Raw genomic sequence first — 17,758 nt, forward strand, 5'->3', positions numbered from 1 at the left:
TAGATTTGGATCCATTCCATATAACCTAGCAAAGATGTACGTGAAGGGACACGTGTATTTTATGTCCTAAGGAGCATGTTAGAATGACTGTGCTTTTTAAAATGCAGAGCTCTACAAATTTTCTTTAGTTCTGAGCTGCAATAAACAGCCTGACAAGAATTTTGCCTATTAATTCCCTTTGCTCAATAAACCACTTATCCTCCCCCATTAGTAGCTTTCCCTACTTCAGGCTCCACCATCCAGGAGTGTTTCCTAGCTACAGATATTTCCTGAGGATGAATTTTCTTGGATTGTTGGTGTTAAGACTGACTTTGCCTTTGCAGTTTGCATCAAATGTGCCCATTCACTTAAAGGGCAGTGTCAGCTGCAACAGGAAATCAAGGCAGCTTCTCAAATCATAGGTGAAGAATGGAAGGAATGTGACATCTCTAAATTTGTTTCAAGGATATGAATAAAGGCAAAATCTGTCGTATGCTAAGAATCAAATGTCTGACAGTGTGTGCTTTAGAAAGGTGAGCCAAGCATGTTGAGTCTGTGATTATTTAGTTCACCACTATTTCACAGAGGAATTTTTCACATGCTAAACATAGTGATCAAAGCCTGAATGAAACAGCAAATGAAGCCATAGGCACTTTCCCCACTTTCACACCCCTGATCTTTTTTTTTTTTTTTTTTTTTGCAAGTCTCTGGTGAACATAACAATGAGAACTACAAGTCTGCAGTGTGCTTGTGACTGTATATTGAAATGTGCTGTAAATTCATAGTTAAGGCTGTGTTCTCTTTCATAGGTGGTTATTCGGTGTTTGTTTCAGAATTAGATCAGGTAACAAATTCAGCCAATAGCTCTCAGAATTTTCATTAAGTTATTTTATTGCCATATTTAATTCTATTTTCTAATTCTAGGTTTGCTTAAATCCTCTTTCCCAGTGTGTTTGGAGTTCATGGTTGTGTAGCTAAACTTTTCATGTTCTGATAACATCTTGGATGCAGGCCACCTCTCAAATTTTAAACACAAAGTTGTTTCCCTTAGTTGGAATGTTGCCAAAATTAGCTGTTGTATCTGAGCTAGCTCCTTTAGCTGTTTCTACATTCTTACACTGCCAGCTCACCTCCTTGAAATAACAGCTTTCCCCAGCCCAGATGTCTTAAGCAGAGGCCTTGAGGTGGATGTGGTAGTGTGTTCTGCTGCCTCACTCCTGCAGGTTCCCAAGGTCTGCTTGTGACAGCACCTAACAGTGGCTTGAGTTCCTGATGACAATGAACTTCAGTTCTGGAACACCCTGAGGCTCTAAGGAAAAGGGTTGAGATTGGTAGGGGTACAGCTTCAGCCTGGGATATTATTGAAGCCAAGCACTGCATGGCTGTGCAGGGAAGTAATATAGCTGGGAAGAGTGCCAGTAAGGGAAGCAAGATTTAATGGAAGAAGGAGAATGAAGTGAACCTTGAGACCCAAGGCAGGGTTTATGAATGAGGGTGTTTATCAATATGAAAAGCCACCCATGTGAGTAACAATTGCTGGTGTTGTAGGCTGCTTTGAGTGATTAAAAAAAAAAAGTAAACGCGGCTATAATGTGGCTTCTGCTGTTTGTGTGTGTCATCTTACAGAATATTTTGGGAGGTGACCAGGGGCCAAATGGCTGCTGCTTCAGTTTATCATAATCCTTGTAAGCCTCATTGAGCCAAACCAGCAACTGTCAAGTGAGGTTGATAACTATAGCTCATGTGTCTGTCTGTCTCTTCTGAGCACAGGATTGAGAAAATGCACACTGCTTTATTTTTGACTCTGTGTAGTAGGGCTGGTTATGGGTGTAACAACGCACTGTTCATCCGAGTGTCTCTGCACAGTACATCAGAAAAAATTCACTTAGGCTCAGTGGGTGTCTGGTAGACTGCAGCCAGCACTCTCAACAGTGGGCAGAAGTGATATGTTTGGATTTAGAGGTTGCCTCCTGTGCCATATACTGCCTGTTGCATGTCCTCTGCCAAATCTGTGCTTCAAATATAATATTAGTAATTTTTAATAAATTGTGTCAGAAAGCTACTGTGGCACCTACCAACTTTGGCATTTACAGAGCCTGTCTTACTTGCCTGTTGTCTCCTAGTTTTGTGTCTAGTAGGAGACTGAAGTGCATTCAGATTTTATTTGGCTTGCTGTATCTGCTTTGAATAAACGTCCTCTCTTCTACCCCACTCCCTTACATATGCTGCAAAGCATAGCATAAAAAGTATTAGCCAAGTAGTAGAAAAAGCTTAGCAGTAGAAACAAACAAGTGTGCTCCTTTGTACAGACTGATTCTGCTTCCTGCTCACATGGTGATGTGAACTCTGGTGTTCAGTTCATGTAGCAGGATGAATTCAGTATTTCTAAACCTTTTAAAATAGTCAGAGGATGTGGAGTTGTCTGTGGCATGTTAATAGTCCTTACTTTTAATCACAAAAGCAGTTTTAAAAAAATCCATACACAAAGAATTCTGGCTTGAGGGGTTTCATTATTATTCATCATGCAACTCTTTCACTTCATCCACTGAAGTACTGGTGCCAGCACAGAAACAAAACTGCTTTAGCGAATCCTAAGTATTGAAAAACAAGCATGAGGTTTTGTAGCACAGCCTGAAACTAAAGAAATGTTTTTACACTAACATTTGTTTTATGAAATCTCTTCCTCTCCGTTAATATTGTGATGATCTCAGTAGATATATGAAGCTATGAAATAAACTTGCAAGTATACTTCTGGAATTTAGTATAATATGTAAATGTGAACAATTCTTGAACCCTTTTTAGAGGGTGTATTGTGTTTGAAGTAAGGATTCTCTTCATTATTTATTTTCATTCCACTTGATCTGCGCAGTAATTTTTGTTTCTCTTCTCCTTCCCAGTCTCCTCCTGAAAATATTCACTGCCATAACATGCTTAGAAGACATTCAAAAATAGATACCTTGAAATGGGGAGGGCTGGAAAGCTGTTAAGTGAGTGAAACAATACCTAGAGGGATCTTTTTTAGTTTTGTTTTCTTGGTATTCCAAGAAAATATACCTTGCTCCCATGTCATGAGCATTCATAACAAGCAAGATTTTGGTGAGGGGAGAGTGAGTATGCCTGAAGGTTCAGATAGGCTGCACTGTTTATGCATCTGTCTGACTTCAGTTTTTTGTGTGTGTCTCTTCTGTGAGGAGAGCAGAAAGTGTCCTGAGGAGAGATTTTTCAGTGTGTGTGTTGGTGATAGAGGCTGTACAAAAGCTGTGCAGTAAGAGAGCCCTGTGCTTCCTAAGGAACAAGGACTGCTGAGCTCAGGCTTCCCTGAGCTCAGGACATATTAAGATATGTGCATGTACTGAAAGAGAAATGAGAAAGGGGTGTGAAGGAGAGTGTGTGGAATTGAAGGCTAATCAGACCCTTGTGTGCCTGAAAGCTTGGAGCAAGGATTTAAAAATTGGTACAGATCTTTCTCCATTTCTAACCCCATCAGGAAAACAAGAGACAGTGATTTAATAACAAGCTCTGTTTCGTAACTAAAGACTAGCTGATACCTGCAGTGATACTCTTCTTGTTACTTTGATGGCAAAACTAAAAATTAGCAGAGCTGTTCTGAACTTAGTAGTCCTTACTGAAGAAGCTGGGTTTGAAAATGCAGTTATGTTCAGCTTGGAAGAAGATGAATTGCATTTCCAGGGGAAATCCACTGTTTCTGGCCTTGCAAGTTCCTGCTCTCAGCAGTAACATCCCACCACTTGTTTGATGTGCAGAAGAAACTGAAATAATGACAGCACTGGTGTTGGCCATGCCCTTCCCCTGTGATCATATTCATGTGCAGTCTGTGCTGCCAGGGTTGGAGAGGAGGCCCTCACTGTCACTCCTCCACTCTGAATGATTAAAATATCTCTTGAGTGTAGGGCTGATTCATCTGCAAGGAAAGTTCAACTCAAAACCTGTAAGCTGAATCTGAACTCACTTGGTTCTTGAAAGATTTCTGAGTTTTTGGCCAGGCTAGTTCCAGTATTTGTTTTGGAGGATGTTGTCAGACTCCTGGGGGCTGGGTAGGCAGATGTTGCTGCTTTTTATTAATTGCTCTGTCAAAATAAAAGTACTGAATCCCCATCCGAAAAATTCTGGCTTTTCAGAGAGAGGAGACACTGGGGGAAGGATTTAGCTGTTCTTTTGGAAAAACTCTTCTGGAGCCCCGGGGTTCTCGCTCGAGATAAGTTAGCTTGGGAAATAAATGATGGGATTTGACTGCTGCGACCTCTTGCTCTTCAGGTCTTGATGGGAGACAAAGCAAGTACTGTTCTGAGGAGATACATGGAGAAAAAGCACACATTTCAGTGGAAGCTGGAAGTATTTGTATGGTTGCATTTGATTCCTTCAGAAAGAAGTTACTGTTTCTGCAGAGCTGCACAAGATTGGGTTGGGAACATTCTGGATTTATCTTGATGTGTGTTGTTACAATTAAAACTTTTCTGGCTAATTACCCAGTGCAGAGACTATGCTTGTGTTGGAAATCTGCTTGCTTAAATTAATTAAGAACCAGTGCATCTCAGGGGTGTTACCTGAGTGATGAGAGGTTGTGAATCTGCAAGGGGCTCAAGATCTCAGAGGGGAGAAGCCAAGAGCAGAACAAAGCATCTCTTCTGTTCATGGTGGCTCACACTGCCCTGCTCAGACTAATAAACCTGGTGCCAGTAGTAGTGACCTGATACAGTCCCTGCATGGCTAAGTCAGCCTTCACAGCATTTCTTCTGTTTTTTAGTCTCTTTCTGATTTTGTGCATTGGGCTAGGTACCTCCTGTTGTCCACACTGCTTTTCTGGCTCTTGTTTGTTTTGCTGTGGATTGATCTTAGTTGACTTCTGCCTCTGTTCAACACCCATGGCAAACATTAATGGGAGGGACTTGCCATAGGTTCCAGTTGATGTCTCTTCCCCCCAGAATCATTAAATTATGCTCAGTATAAGTCACTTGTATTTATATTGCATTTAAATTTGCAGTACACTGAAGCTTCCCTTATATTGTTGATAGAGGATTGAATATATAATCCACAGTTCATTAAGTATCATTTCATTCTAAGGTCATGAGTGAAATAAATTCATCTGTCATGTTCTTCCAGCAGAAAGGACAATTTTATGGCTGAATAGAGTATTAAAGCTCAGAATGATGGAAGTGTTTTGCATGTATAATGCACTAGGTATTTGGGCAATATTAATGCATTTGTTTGGCCCCCTAGGGTTAAGCCTGTGTGTGAAAACATGCACCAAGTGATGTGCACAGAGCGAGGCCCTCGGGGCTGCCAGCACGAGCATGGCTGCTGGGACAGTCCTGCAGCTCCCACTTTGGTAGAAGCTGCCTTTAACAAAGAATTAAGGTATTTTGGGCCTGAAGTAGTGGCTGTGAAATTCTTGCTTCCAAATGAAACTTATCAGAGCAGAATGGGTAGAGAGGATGTAACAAGGAGTGCTGAATTGGATGGGGCAGTTGGGACAAGGAGTCAAACCAGCTGCCATTTCCAGCTGTCAGGTTTTCCTCCCCTGCCTTCACAGTAGGCATGGCTGAGTGGGCCTCACATTGGTTCTTGTAACTTGGATGCATTTTTTTCAAGGAATGGGAAACCATTTCAGTGGTGGAAGTTTAACCTGTGGGTATGCCTTGGGCTTTGTTATTCATCCAACATGTGTTCTTTGTGTGGCTAGTGGAGTAGCGACTTAAATAATGTTCTTGGTGAATCCAGAGTGATGTCTCTGGATTTCATGAAATTACGGTGTAATTTTCCCTTCAAACACAGACTGATGAGCTAATTTGCAGTGCCATTGTGTTTTTAAGGAAGACTTGTCAGCTAGCTTTTGAGGGAACATGGTGATTCTGAGGGAGTGTATTTTTCCCATAGGCAGAAATACAAGCAAAAACATATGGTGGTGTAAAACATCCCTGAAAGAAGCCAGGGAAATGACCTTTCCTGAAAAAATTCTGAAAATTTTGAAAGTTTATTCAAGGAGTTGTTAATAACTTTTGCATATCTGATTTTCTAACATAAAAAATTTTAATAGTGATTAAAATTACAGCACAATTGTGTCTCATTTTTGAGCTCAGCCAAGGCAATAAGAGGGGAAGAGAAAACTTGCTGGCTTTTGGCCTGTTGGAATTAGATATATTTTTAAATCTACATCTGCAGTGCTTGCTGTATTTGTCCACGTGACTTGAATTGCATCCACTCATTTAGATCTACTGAAGCGTGAGTGACTTGGAATGAAAGGTCTGTGTAAAATGGTAGACCTGTCAATGAATAAATAATGTTTATATATGCTTATAGTTCCTAGGAGTAAATCCTTAACCATGTAATTTGATAGAAGGAAACTGAAAGCATTGCTGTCAGGTGTCTGAGAATTTTTTCGCCTATTTAAATTGGTAGGATCCAAAGAAAGCCCCTTAGGTCCGGTAAGGAGCTTTTCATGCTGAGATAGTACTTTCTTTTTTTTTTTTTTAATGTCTTAAAAAAAAAAAAGGTCTTATTGTAAAAAGAAAGACAAAACAAAAAAACCCACACCAAAACTATACAATTCCACTATGCAAAAATACTCAGTGCTCTGACGTAACAAGCTGCCAGCTCCAAGGCGTAGTTACCATCAGTTGGCTGGGTCTGACTTTAAATAAAAAACTTTGCAGGGGATGAGAAAAGATGCAATGGCTGTAGGCATTTTATCTTAAGTATACTAAGTGCTTTAAAAAAAAAAGCCATGAATCATACTGTATTTTTCTCATCCTGTTCAGTATGCTTTTGTGATCTCTATCCTAATGGTCTACTATAAGCATTCTTTGGCAGCAGGGGCCTCTCCCTGCCCTTCAAGCGTGGTATGTTAACAAATAATGTGGTCTCTGCCCCCTTTGTAAAGGGATACTTGTTTTCCAGATAGAAAGAAGTATGTGTTCTTTTTTGCTCATTAAAAAATCTTGTTCTGTGAGCGTTTAAGATATTTAGGAAGAGTCAAAATGGAACTGTGCTTAAAAGGGAGCATTCAGTTGTGGGAAAGGCCATCACAGTCCTGAGTGATGTTCTGGGTGTGAAATATAAACGCACCAGCTTGTCCAGGATACCAACACTAATCTATTTTCCTTTTTTTTTTGTGTGTGTGTATGTGTTTGTGTGTGTTGGTTTTTTTTTTTGTTCACTCAGCCCCTTCTATGGAGAAGACTTTTACTGTGAAATTCCTCGGACCTTTCGCCATCTGTCATTTTATATTTTTGACAGAGATGTTTTTCGAAGGGATTCCATCATAGGTATGTGTTCATAAATTACTACTTTCCTTACAGCTTATTTCTCTTGGATTTTAACTTTTACATCATTTGCAGTCTTAGGAGATGGGGTCTTGATAGGACTGATGATGATAGTGGTAAGTCCTTTTGTCAGTTGTCAAAAATGCCTTCAGTATTACATATTATGTATTAAAAAGTTGGGGAGAAAAGCACTGACTGTTGTGATAGTGAATGCAGATTGCAGTTTAACTAAAACAGGCTACAAAACCTTATTTAAATAGGATAGTGAGTAGTTTAACTAAAACAGGCTACAAAACCTTATTTAAATAGGATAGTGAGCAGTTTAACTAAAACAGGCTACAAAACCTTATTTAAATAGGATAGTGAGCAGTTTAACTAAAACAGGCTACAAAACCTTGTTTAAATGTTGACAGCCTCACATTTGTCACTGCAAATGTTATTTTTGGTTTTTTTTCCTAACTGCAGTGCCATTAGTCTTGCAGTTTTCCAGGTCCCTCACGCTTGGGTGCCTGCAGTATTGTTAAACTATGGCCGCCTTAACAACAGGCAGAGGAATCCTACTGGCTGTAGGTACCCCAAGTACAATGATGACAGAATTCTGGGGAGTGTATCAGAGCAAGCTGTCACTTACAGAATAGCTCTAAAAGACTTCCAGTGCCTGTTTGAGGATGACAAGATTGCTGCTTTTCCAGATATTATTTGCTGTGTATTTCATCTGCAGCAAATTGCGCAACACTCCATTTATCTCTCTGGGGATAAAAACCTTGTAAAAGCTTAGTTGTTATTGAGGGGAACAGTTTCTATTTTAAGTCACTTGAACACTTTGGACTTTTTTTTTTTGAGTTATTCTTCTCTTTTGAAATAGATGGCTATAGCTATCTTGACAGAGGTTGTAGAGAGGAAGTTGTCAGATGTTGAGCAATAGTTTGTATAATGGCATAAAAAAAATTCTCTTAAAGCATGGAGTGCTGGTGCAGATATTTTACATGTATCTTTACATTACAGTAATTTGTCATGCAGCTTTTTCTTTAATTATTGTTTTACATATGAGGTAGGAAAGTAGGTCATCATTCTCTTTGTCTGTAAATGAGCTCATGCGTGTGTAGCAACCTGGGGAGGAGGGAGTCAATTTCTGATTGTTGAGTGAGCTTTTGGAAAGCTTTTTGTTCTCTCTAATGTCTAGTTTCCCTTGTACTTTGAAAGTAACAGCTCCCTTCTTTCAACTGATGAGTTTTTCATTGTTGAAATTATCTGATCTTGTGTGTCACCAGTTTTCAGCAGCTGCAGTGACCCATCAATAGGCCAGGGACTTTTCTTGCTCAGGGCTTTACTCCTTTTCTTGGAAAAAGAGTCTCTTGAACCACTTAATACATGTCTGACAGGTTAAATTGCAGATAGAGAAGTGCAAATATTTTTATTTTCTCCATGTTTTCTAAGTTCATGTTTTAATAATCAAGCTCTGATGTTGGAGGGGAATTATTCAGGAGCTGCTATAGTAATCTTAAAGGTACTAGGAACAGTTTGTGAAGAGAACATGCAGAAAATATAAAGACTTTTTTTTGCATGCTTGAATGATTGATCAGGTTTTCATTTTTCACTCTCTTCAGGAAATAGCAATGTTAACTCTTGCATGTGTTGCAGAATCCACAGGTAGGCAAACTGGTGTTACTATACTGGTCTTAGGATCATAGAAAGAGCTGGGTTGGAAGGGACTTTAAAGGCCATTTAGTTTCAACACCTTGGTTGAAGCATGGTGAAGTGACACCTTCCACTAGATCACATTGCTCATAACTTCATCCAGCTTGGCATTGAACAGTTCCAGGGATGGGGTATCCACAGCTTCTCTGGGCAACCTATTCCAGTGCCTCACCACCCTCACAGAAAAGAATTTGTTCCTAATGTCTGTTCTAAAGCTACTCTTCATTTAAGGCCATTCCCCCTTGTTCTATCACTGTATGCCCTACAAAAAGTCCCTCCCCAGCCTTCTTGTTGGCCCACTTCAGGCACTGAGAGGCGGCTGGAAAATCTCCTTGGAGCCATGTCTTCTCTAGGCTGAACAGCCTGTCTTCACAGGAGAGGTGCTCCTGCCCTCTGGTCAATGTAGTGACCCTCCTCTGGACTCATTCCAGCAGGTCCACATCCTTCCTGTGTTGGGGCCCCCAGACCTGGACAAAGTACACCAGCTGGGGTCTCACAAGAGCAGGCTTAGAGGGTCAGAATCACCTCCTTACACCTGCTGGTCACCCTGCTTTTGTTGCAGCATCAGGATACACTTGCCTTGGAAGTTTGAGGTGCACAATGCTGGATCATTGAGTGTCTTGTCCACCAGCACTGCCAAGTCCTTCTCTTCAGGGCTGCTCTTAATCCATTCTCCACCCAGCCTGTGTTTGAACTTCTGATTGCCCTGACCCATGTGCAGGACCTTGTACTTGGCCTCGTTAAACTTCATGAAACTCCCATTGTCCCACCTCTGCAGCTTGTCCAAGGCCCCCTGGATGCCATTCCTTCTCTCCAGTGTGTCAGCCAAACCACAGAGCTTGGTGTCAGTGTTGATGTAGCACTAGAAGTCAAAACTCTGGTGTTCCTGCCTGCGCTGAGATTTTACACAGTGCACATTATGTATTGTAGTATTTTTCCTCTCCTCCTCCTTCTGTTTCCCTTACTTCTTATTGAGACATGTTTTGAAAAGTATTTCAAAGAAATGAAAGTGTGATAAATAGCAATGGAGAGAAGGGAAGAAAAAATCCAGAATTGCTGTCAGTTTGATACTACTCTCTAAGTTCTGCTCGTAGTAGGAAATTTTTCTGGGAAGAGAACAGTGCTCTGGAGTACCTGCTTGTGGCTGTTTTCACTATGGGAGTCAGCAGCTGCAAAGCTCAACCGTGGAGTTTTTTTTGAACAAGGGTGTTGTCATCTTATTGCAAAAGTTCCCATACCTTCTTGGTGAGTTCTCACAGACAACTCCTCACAGCACCAACTCCTTCTTCACAGCTCAGCCAACTAACATCAACTCTCTTCTCACCCAGCTAACCCACTCTTTTATAGCACTGATCTTATTGGACACAGCTGTGGCCTATTAAGGGCAGGCCTGTTCCTAATCTTTGGTGATTAGCACAGCTGCAACTCCTCAGGTGTGAGATTACCTTCTGCACTATTCTATCCCTCCACACAAAGGAACTCTTCAATTTGTAAAAGTCTGTAACATTTAAAAGCAATAGTTATTCTATCTGTATCTTCAGCTCAGTTTTAAGACTTAAAACTTTCCTTGAAGAGGCTTGTGCAAGGAAGGTTTGGAAGATGTCTGTACTGAAAGGGGTGATCAGATCAGAGCTAAAATGAGCTCTTTTCCACTGAACCACCAAAGTCAGGGGCCCTTAGTTTGCATTCCAAAGATCCCTTGTGACATTCTGTTATCATGAGAGACTTCTGTTGAATAAAATGTAGTTACTTATGCTCATCCAGCAATGAACTTTTTCAGAGGAGGGAGTTGGGGGGTAGTGTCTTCCATCCAGGAGAGACTGATTTAAATTCCATATGTTACTGAGCTTGTGAATTTACCTATGTGTGATTTGAAATGTTTGACATCTCTTGCATTGTGATTTGGCTGGTTTTGAGGGGATTTTGAGACAGAGAATGAGTGCAAATGGGTCAAAATGGTGAGAATTCAGCAAGTAGCTACTTTTTGTAGATGTTTGGTTAGCAGAATTCCTTTTGGTTCACTGTTCAATGTTTCCAGTTACAATACTGACTTGGTATTACAATGCGACTTGGTGTTACAGTACTGACTTCCAGGGTTACTGGAGCTCAGGCATGCTTTTATTTATTGAAATGTGAAGTATAAGTTTGTGATGGTAAATTTGTGTAACTTCAGAAATGCAACTCAGTGTGTGAAGATGAGAATGGATAAGCTACCAAAAACGGAAGATGTGGGAGAGAGAATATGAAAAACAAGAACCCCGTGAAACCTCTGACACAAACTTCTGAGAAGAGCCAAACAAACTCAAACTGAAACATGTGTAGCAGATATGTTTTGGAACATGCTGTAGTATTTTGGCATACAGGATGGGAGGATTGTGCAGATAAAGATATCTTTTGAGTCTGCATGTTTGCTTATTACATTTGCATTTTCTTAATCATAATTGCTAAGTCATCTGTTAGCTTAACAGACACAACTTTTGAACCATTGTGTCTTGGAAGAATATTGAATGCTGGTTGAAATGCAAATATAATGAAGAAAATTCAGAGTTCAGTGGATCTGAAATATTATTTTTCTCTTTTTTAAGATAAAATAGCAAATAGTTACTGTGAAAGTAAACTAGTTTTAAGTTGTTGTTTAAGTGATATTGACTGTTACTGGATAGAGTTTATGTACTGACTTATATAGTGTGTTGAGATGCTTTGAGCAGGAAATATGAAAGCATTTTAAAATCGCATTTGTTTTTTTCTGAATGATCAAGCAGTAGTAGTAAGACAATTTGCTGGAATATGTGTATATAATGTGTAGATCACCTATTTCCTTCTGGTTGTTAGAATGAGAAAAACACAGAGGAGATGAGGCTAACTTGAAAAACTCAATTGGTGCCCCTCCAGTAATAATGGAAAAAAAAGATGTCTCTGGCTAGACGCAGCAGAAGGAATATCAGGATAGTAGTGCTGCTATATCAGGCAAATGTTCTTTAATGATTGTTTTGATATTTTTCAGCCTTTTAGAGATGTTGAATGAGACATGCTGTGTCTGTAATAACAATAAACTGGGTTTCTCACACCTGAATAACTGAGATAGATTTAGTGAGGAAAACCATGTTTGTGATATGCCCTGAGCTGGTATTTCTAGGTGTGTAATGAATAGCTCAGACTGCCAGGCTGTGACCTTAAATATACAGATCAGATTAAAAACAGGAAATATGCCACACCAAATCACTTAACACTTGGGTGAGAGATTGGTTGATATCATCTGTCCTTCAGGTGACAAGTACACAATCATTTATCCTCTACTTAAGTGATTTCGGTTTTTCTCACCTCAGCACTTCATTTGTTTTGGTGAGAGGTACATGAAACTGACTTGCCAACATCTGTGCTGAGCAGGAACTGAATAGAACAAAATGCTGCTGTGCTGCTGGGGATGGAATGGTGCTGAATAAAGCACAGATGTGAAATGTTAAAGCTTTTCAGTGAAGGAGTAGAAAGCCAGTGGGAGAAGACTAGTATGTGGTTCTGTTGATTACATTTACAATAACTAAGCTGCTCTAAGTCACCTTCATACCGGTTGTTAGGTGTGTTGTATGACAAATTGAGACTCTTGTGGCTATTCTATCTTATTAGGTTGTAACTCTTTTCCTGCTTAATGCTGGATGAGGTGAAGCAATGTAAAGCACTAAAACAAATTTGCCTACAGAAGGAGTTAAATTTGGCTAATGTGGACTAAAGTAGATGAAACCAACTCCTAACTCTTGGAGAAACTCACAAAATGAAAACACCTTGGAATTGAAAGTTGTTTGAGGCTTGAATGTTTGAATTACCTGTGTCTTTGTTAATGGTTACTTCCAAAGCTGAGGAAGTATGTTTGTAGAGTAATTTATTACTAAACATCCAAGCAAACCATCTCCAGTTATTAGGTGTTACCAAATGTAGCTGAAGCATCACCTTTTTATTTCAGTATTTTACTGGTTTAAAAGAAAAAATTTGAAAAAATCATCCCTGATGAACTGTGCTTCTTGCTAGTTAAGTGCAGGAAAGATCCTCCAATAAAGCATGAAGCAGAGGTCAAAATTTCAGTAGAAAATAGCGTTCCTTGGTTTCTTCCAGCCTGAGCATGGCTTGGGCAGTGGTTTGCTGCTTCCATAATGTACTGGTGGATGACGTGGGAGTAACATATCTGCTCAGTATGATATATAAATATAACTGCTAATGAAATAAAGGAAACAGATGACTCTTCCATAGCAAGTCTCAAAAAGATATAAGCTAGAATTATCCTGGAAATGTTCTCTGCAGCTACACAGAAAGGCTAAAGTAAATACACTCTGCATAGAAAAAGTTGGCACTCACAATATCTTTTAACCTGATGGGTGGTCTCAAGAGCAGGGAAAAAAAAAGTTGAGCTTTCAAAAACTGGTATTTTTTCTTCTTCATCCTGGAAATACAGATCTAAACAAAACTACTGAGCGTAATGTGCTAGAACCTCGACTGTCTTTTCATGCAGCCCTCCTGACCTCCTGCTGACACGAGGACAAGTTTTAATGTTGTTTGTATGTAGAATGAGGGGATGGATGAGGTGGCTGTTCAGTGCAGGCAGCGTGCTCAGGGTTTTGGTGCCTGCTGGAAGGCAAACAGCAGTGAATGCAGGTCGAGTTCAGGAGTGCTCTCCCACTGCAACCCACCACAGGCTACAGCCAGTGTCTCAAATGTAGGGCCATTTTAAGGGCCCAGGGAGCTGCTGGCAGAGTTGATACCAGAGGTGTGGTTGAGGATTGGTTCTTTTTGTGTGTAGGTTTTGCTGTTTTAGCAGGGAGGGAGAGGAGAAATTCAGATGGAAGCCAGGTGAGATCTCTTGCATTGTGACCAGCAAAAGAACCCTGATGGAAGTTCATGCAATGCTGCAGCTTGCAGCTTTAAAGGATGGAAGCTGTGTTTTGTCCACAGCCTACTTTTCTCTGCCTTATTATCCAAGATAAATCCCACAAAGGGGAAAAATTGATTTAATAAGTGATATTCTTAGTATATTTGGACTGGTTTAAAAAACCCAAACAAATGAAATTGAGGTCATGAATATCACATACCTCAGTACTCTCTGTGGATGCACTAATGCTGTGCTGGAAGTGTTCTGCTATTATTGCCACTAAATTCTTATCCATTGTAGCAGATGGTTTAATAGTGCTTGTGCTTCATGGTGCACTGCACAGGAGCCAGGAGGGAACAATTCTGCTGCTTCTAAAGCTCTGAAGCCTTATGTTGCCCATAATTCTCATCCTTATCTTTGTAATTCTGAAATAGGGAGTTTGCTTGTTTTGATCTTTTTGTGTGTTATGGGAGAGGTGAGTGAATTTGTGGTGTTCTTGAAAAAGGCAGGAAAGGTTTCTGTACTTTCATTTAAAGACAAATAACCTTTCATGCAGATAATTATAACCAAATATAGGTAGGCTGAAATAGCAGTGATGCTTTTTGTTTCAAGATAATTAGGCTCTCACAGCCTAAAGTGTTGATTAAAATTGGTTCTGATTTGTCCCTAGTCTTTCCAACCATTGAAAGCTCCTTTCTTTGTGCACCTTCATAACAGTTATATTAAATCAATACAGTGATACAGCATGTCTGTGTACCTAACCTACTAACATGAAGCAACTTCTGAAGTAGCTTTGAGGCTCACTTATTGCATTACATAGGAAGGAGACAAAGTCTCTGTTCAGAGCTGTGAGAACACTCAGTTAATTAGGCTTTTGGGGCCTTTTAATGTGTGACTCAGACCTAACCCTTTGCTGTAAATTACCTGTACTGCAGTCGTTGTTAATGAAGGATATTATATAATATCAGCTCACCTGGCAACAGTGTGTAAAATTCTGTTGTTTTCACTATGTAGGTATTCCAAGATAAAGATAACCTAAAGAGAAGGCACAAGAGCTCCTGAAATGCTCTCTCTGATTTTAGACTTATGTAAAATAACTGTTGGGTCATGTTTCTGGTCGAGTCTTGTGCCCTTTTAAAATGACAAGCTCCTTTCCTTGCTGCTGTGCTACTTTTTCAGTAAAGGAATCTTCTACTAGTCTAGCATCTGTCAGAAATATTTGCATATCTCATTTGCAAATGAGAGTCTAGCAAATTACTCTTTTAAAAGGTGGGATGTAATCCTTCAACCAATGCCTAATGCTTTTGTCACCAACAGGTACTGCAGACAGAAGGTGGTTGTGTATGGGTGGAGAATGCCTGAGCCAAATTATAATTTCTGTCAGTGTTTGTATGGAGAAGTTGACCCTGATTTAACAAGCCTAGGCATGTTCAGGGACAGGTTAATGGGCTGCATTGACTTGTTTTGGAAAAATGTTTGTAACCAGTGAGGGATGGGCACTGAGGGTGTGGTGCTTCCACAAGCACTTTTCCAGGTGGTATGGCCAGAAATTCCTACCTTTCTCTGTTCAAAATCTCTGTCTCTGTGCCCAAATTACAGATTTCCTGCTCTCTTCTGTCTTCTAACTATGTTAATGTGACTCTTGAGTGAGGAAGCTCTAAAACAGGTCAGTTGAAATGACCTTTGTGTTAAAAATGCCAACACCACCCACATGTGGCCCGTGAAACTTATTTCTTATTCTCTTCTCCTTGCACAGAATGTTTATTTTCATTTTTTGAGTTGTTTTTAGATTAGCTTGATTTCCTCAATAGTTTTCGGTATGCCCTGCTTGAGAGGGTGGGGGTGCATGGGTGGAGAACGTAGGAGGCTCTTAAATCAGTTTGTACCAGGGATTATAAAGTGGAATTTGCAGCTTTAAAACCATCCAGGGCCTAGGTAGTAACTTTATTATATTGTTTTTTCTCTAAAGAGAGGTTCATAGAGGGAAGAGCTCAGTTGTGGCATGTTGCATCTTTGTTTTGAACACAGAGTTTAGGATTTAAACGTTGCAGTGAAGATCTGTTCAGTCTGAAGTGAGGAGGGGGATGGTCATAAGGAAAATGTTGCCATATGGATGGAAAACACACAGCAGTGTGTGAGGCTTTCCTACCCTCCCCCAATCTGAGGCTCTGGTGAGCATCAGGCTTCAGAAAGAAATTAGTTCAGATGAGAAGAATATTTTTACTTCATCTTTGCTGGTTTTTGCTGAGAATCTAACTTCTAAAAGTGTAACTTATACTAAGTTTTGAAATTACACCTTACATTGTTCAACAAGCTTGGCTGTTTCCTGCCTCTTCCCATGCAGTGTCTAAAAGCTGAATCAGATGCAGACTCTGCAGCCTGGGGCCACTCTGAGGAAACCAGCAGGAGTGGCTGGGTGCCTCAGGTGCAAGATTTAGAGTTTCTTGGTGCTGTCTGGAAGCCACCCAAGTCTTGAGAAAGAGCGTGAGACAATGGGCTCGAGTTTGAGAGCATGCTGAAGAACCACAGGGACGAAAACATCCCTTAAATGAGAGGTGGTAAATCCTTCTGACCTCTCGTGTCAGGTTTATCTTCAGGGAGAATTACAGGTTCTTATCGTGTAGTGTCAGGTCAAACGACAGGTGCCAACAGCTTGTGATTATTGGCCTGGATTTAGCCTAGTTCTGGTGCTGTGGAAGTTGTTTGAGCCAGGTCAGATGTAGGTCAGCCAGTGGAAGAGCAGTGACTGTGTAGACCAGGGCAGAAACATGACCATGCTCAGCACCTGCACTGTGTTTTGGTGATGAGGAGGAGGAATGTGAGCTGGATGAGCGTATGCACATGGCTGGTGCAGGTGAAGAATTATTAACAAATTGAGAGGGAAGCTCCTCTGTGTGTGTGCAGAGAACTGTTTAACAGGGCAGATCAAACATTCTGCCTTATCAGTATTATATATTTGTATATGTTTAGACTGGCCAAACTGTAGGCCCTCTTTTTACTGCCACCCTTTTCTTTTTCCCTAGTAGATTTTAGTTCTTTGTGGATCATTTGGTATGCAATGAAAACCCCTGGATAATAGCCAGCCCAGTCAGTAAGTTTCAGTCATTAATAAAACTTGCTTGTGTGCAGAGCAAACAGTGCTGTTCAAACAGTTTCCTAATCAAAACAGTTGTATCACCACGTTAACTCCCTCAGAGCTGGAGGCACGTGCCATTGCCTGTGAACACTTGGTGCTGCAATCATGATCATGTACTGACTTTGTGGCCAGACCCAGCTGGGTTACCCTGCCATCCTTGATGCAGAGAGCAGTGGAACTCCCTGCTGAAAAAGGGGGCAGTGATCACCCCATTTATGCCACGTGCAGATGCAGATATTGGAAAAGAATCCTTGGGTTTTCTTCAGGGCACTCCTTACAGGGAGGTGGCTGTGAATGGGATGATGGCAGGTGACAGTGTTTGCAGAGTGTGTGCAACCTGCAGTTGAGTGGAGGATTTCTGCAGGAGATTAAAGGGTAGAGTGAGGATAGCAGCCAGTGAAAGTAAACAATTTCAAATGAGGTCCAAAGCAGTTAGTGGAAGGTCATGCATTTCAATGTATTCCTCTCCAAGTGTTTTAGAGAAACTAGGTTCCCCACAAACCGCTGTGGTTGGAGAATAAAAGTAGAAGCTTTGAAAAAACACAGTCATCATGCCATGGATTCTCAGCAGAATAACTTTGTGTCTTCTGTTCAGCACAGTGCAGATGTCTTATTTACCCTTCCTGCCATATTATTTTGTAGGTTTGTGTAATTTAATTATTGCTTTTCTAAGAAGTTTCAAGTGGCTTGCTCTGCATATCCAGTAAAGAGTCTCCCTTGTTAATCTCTAGTTAAATGCTTGACAGGAGATGGATCTGATAATCTCCACAGGCCAAGCAGTGAGAGGATGGTGCTGAGGACAGAGTG

General features: G+C 40.6%; 1 protein-coding gene across 4 annotated transcripts in view; it reads left to right on the forward strand.

Annotated features, from left to right (window-relative positions):
- Positions 1-17,758, forward strand: part of RASA3 (RAS p21 protein activator 3) — a 171,347-nt gene that overhangs the window by 84,711 nt on the left and 68,878 nt on the right. For all 4 annotated transcript variants that reach the window (XM_063149888.1, XM_063149889.1, XM_063149890.1 and 1 more), the window contains one exon: positions 7,159-7,262. In XM_063149888.1, coding sequence (XP_063005958.1) covers positions 7,159-7,262 — 104 coding nt within the window. The remainder of the gene's footprint in view (positions 1-7,158; positions 7,263-17,758) is intronic.

The sequence above is a fragment of the Melospiza melodia genome, chromosome 2 (genome assembly GCF_035770615.1).
Source record: "Melospiza melodia melodia isolate bMelMel2 chromosome 2, bMelMel2.pri, whole genome shotgun sequence".
Taxonomy (NCBI): Eukaryota; Metazoa; Chordata; class Aves; order Passeriformes; family Passerellidae; genus Melospiza; species Melospiza melodia.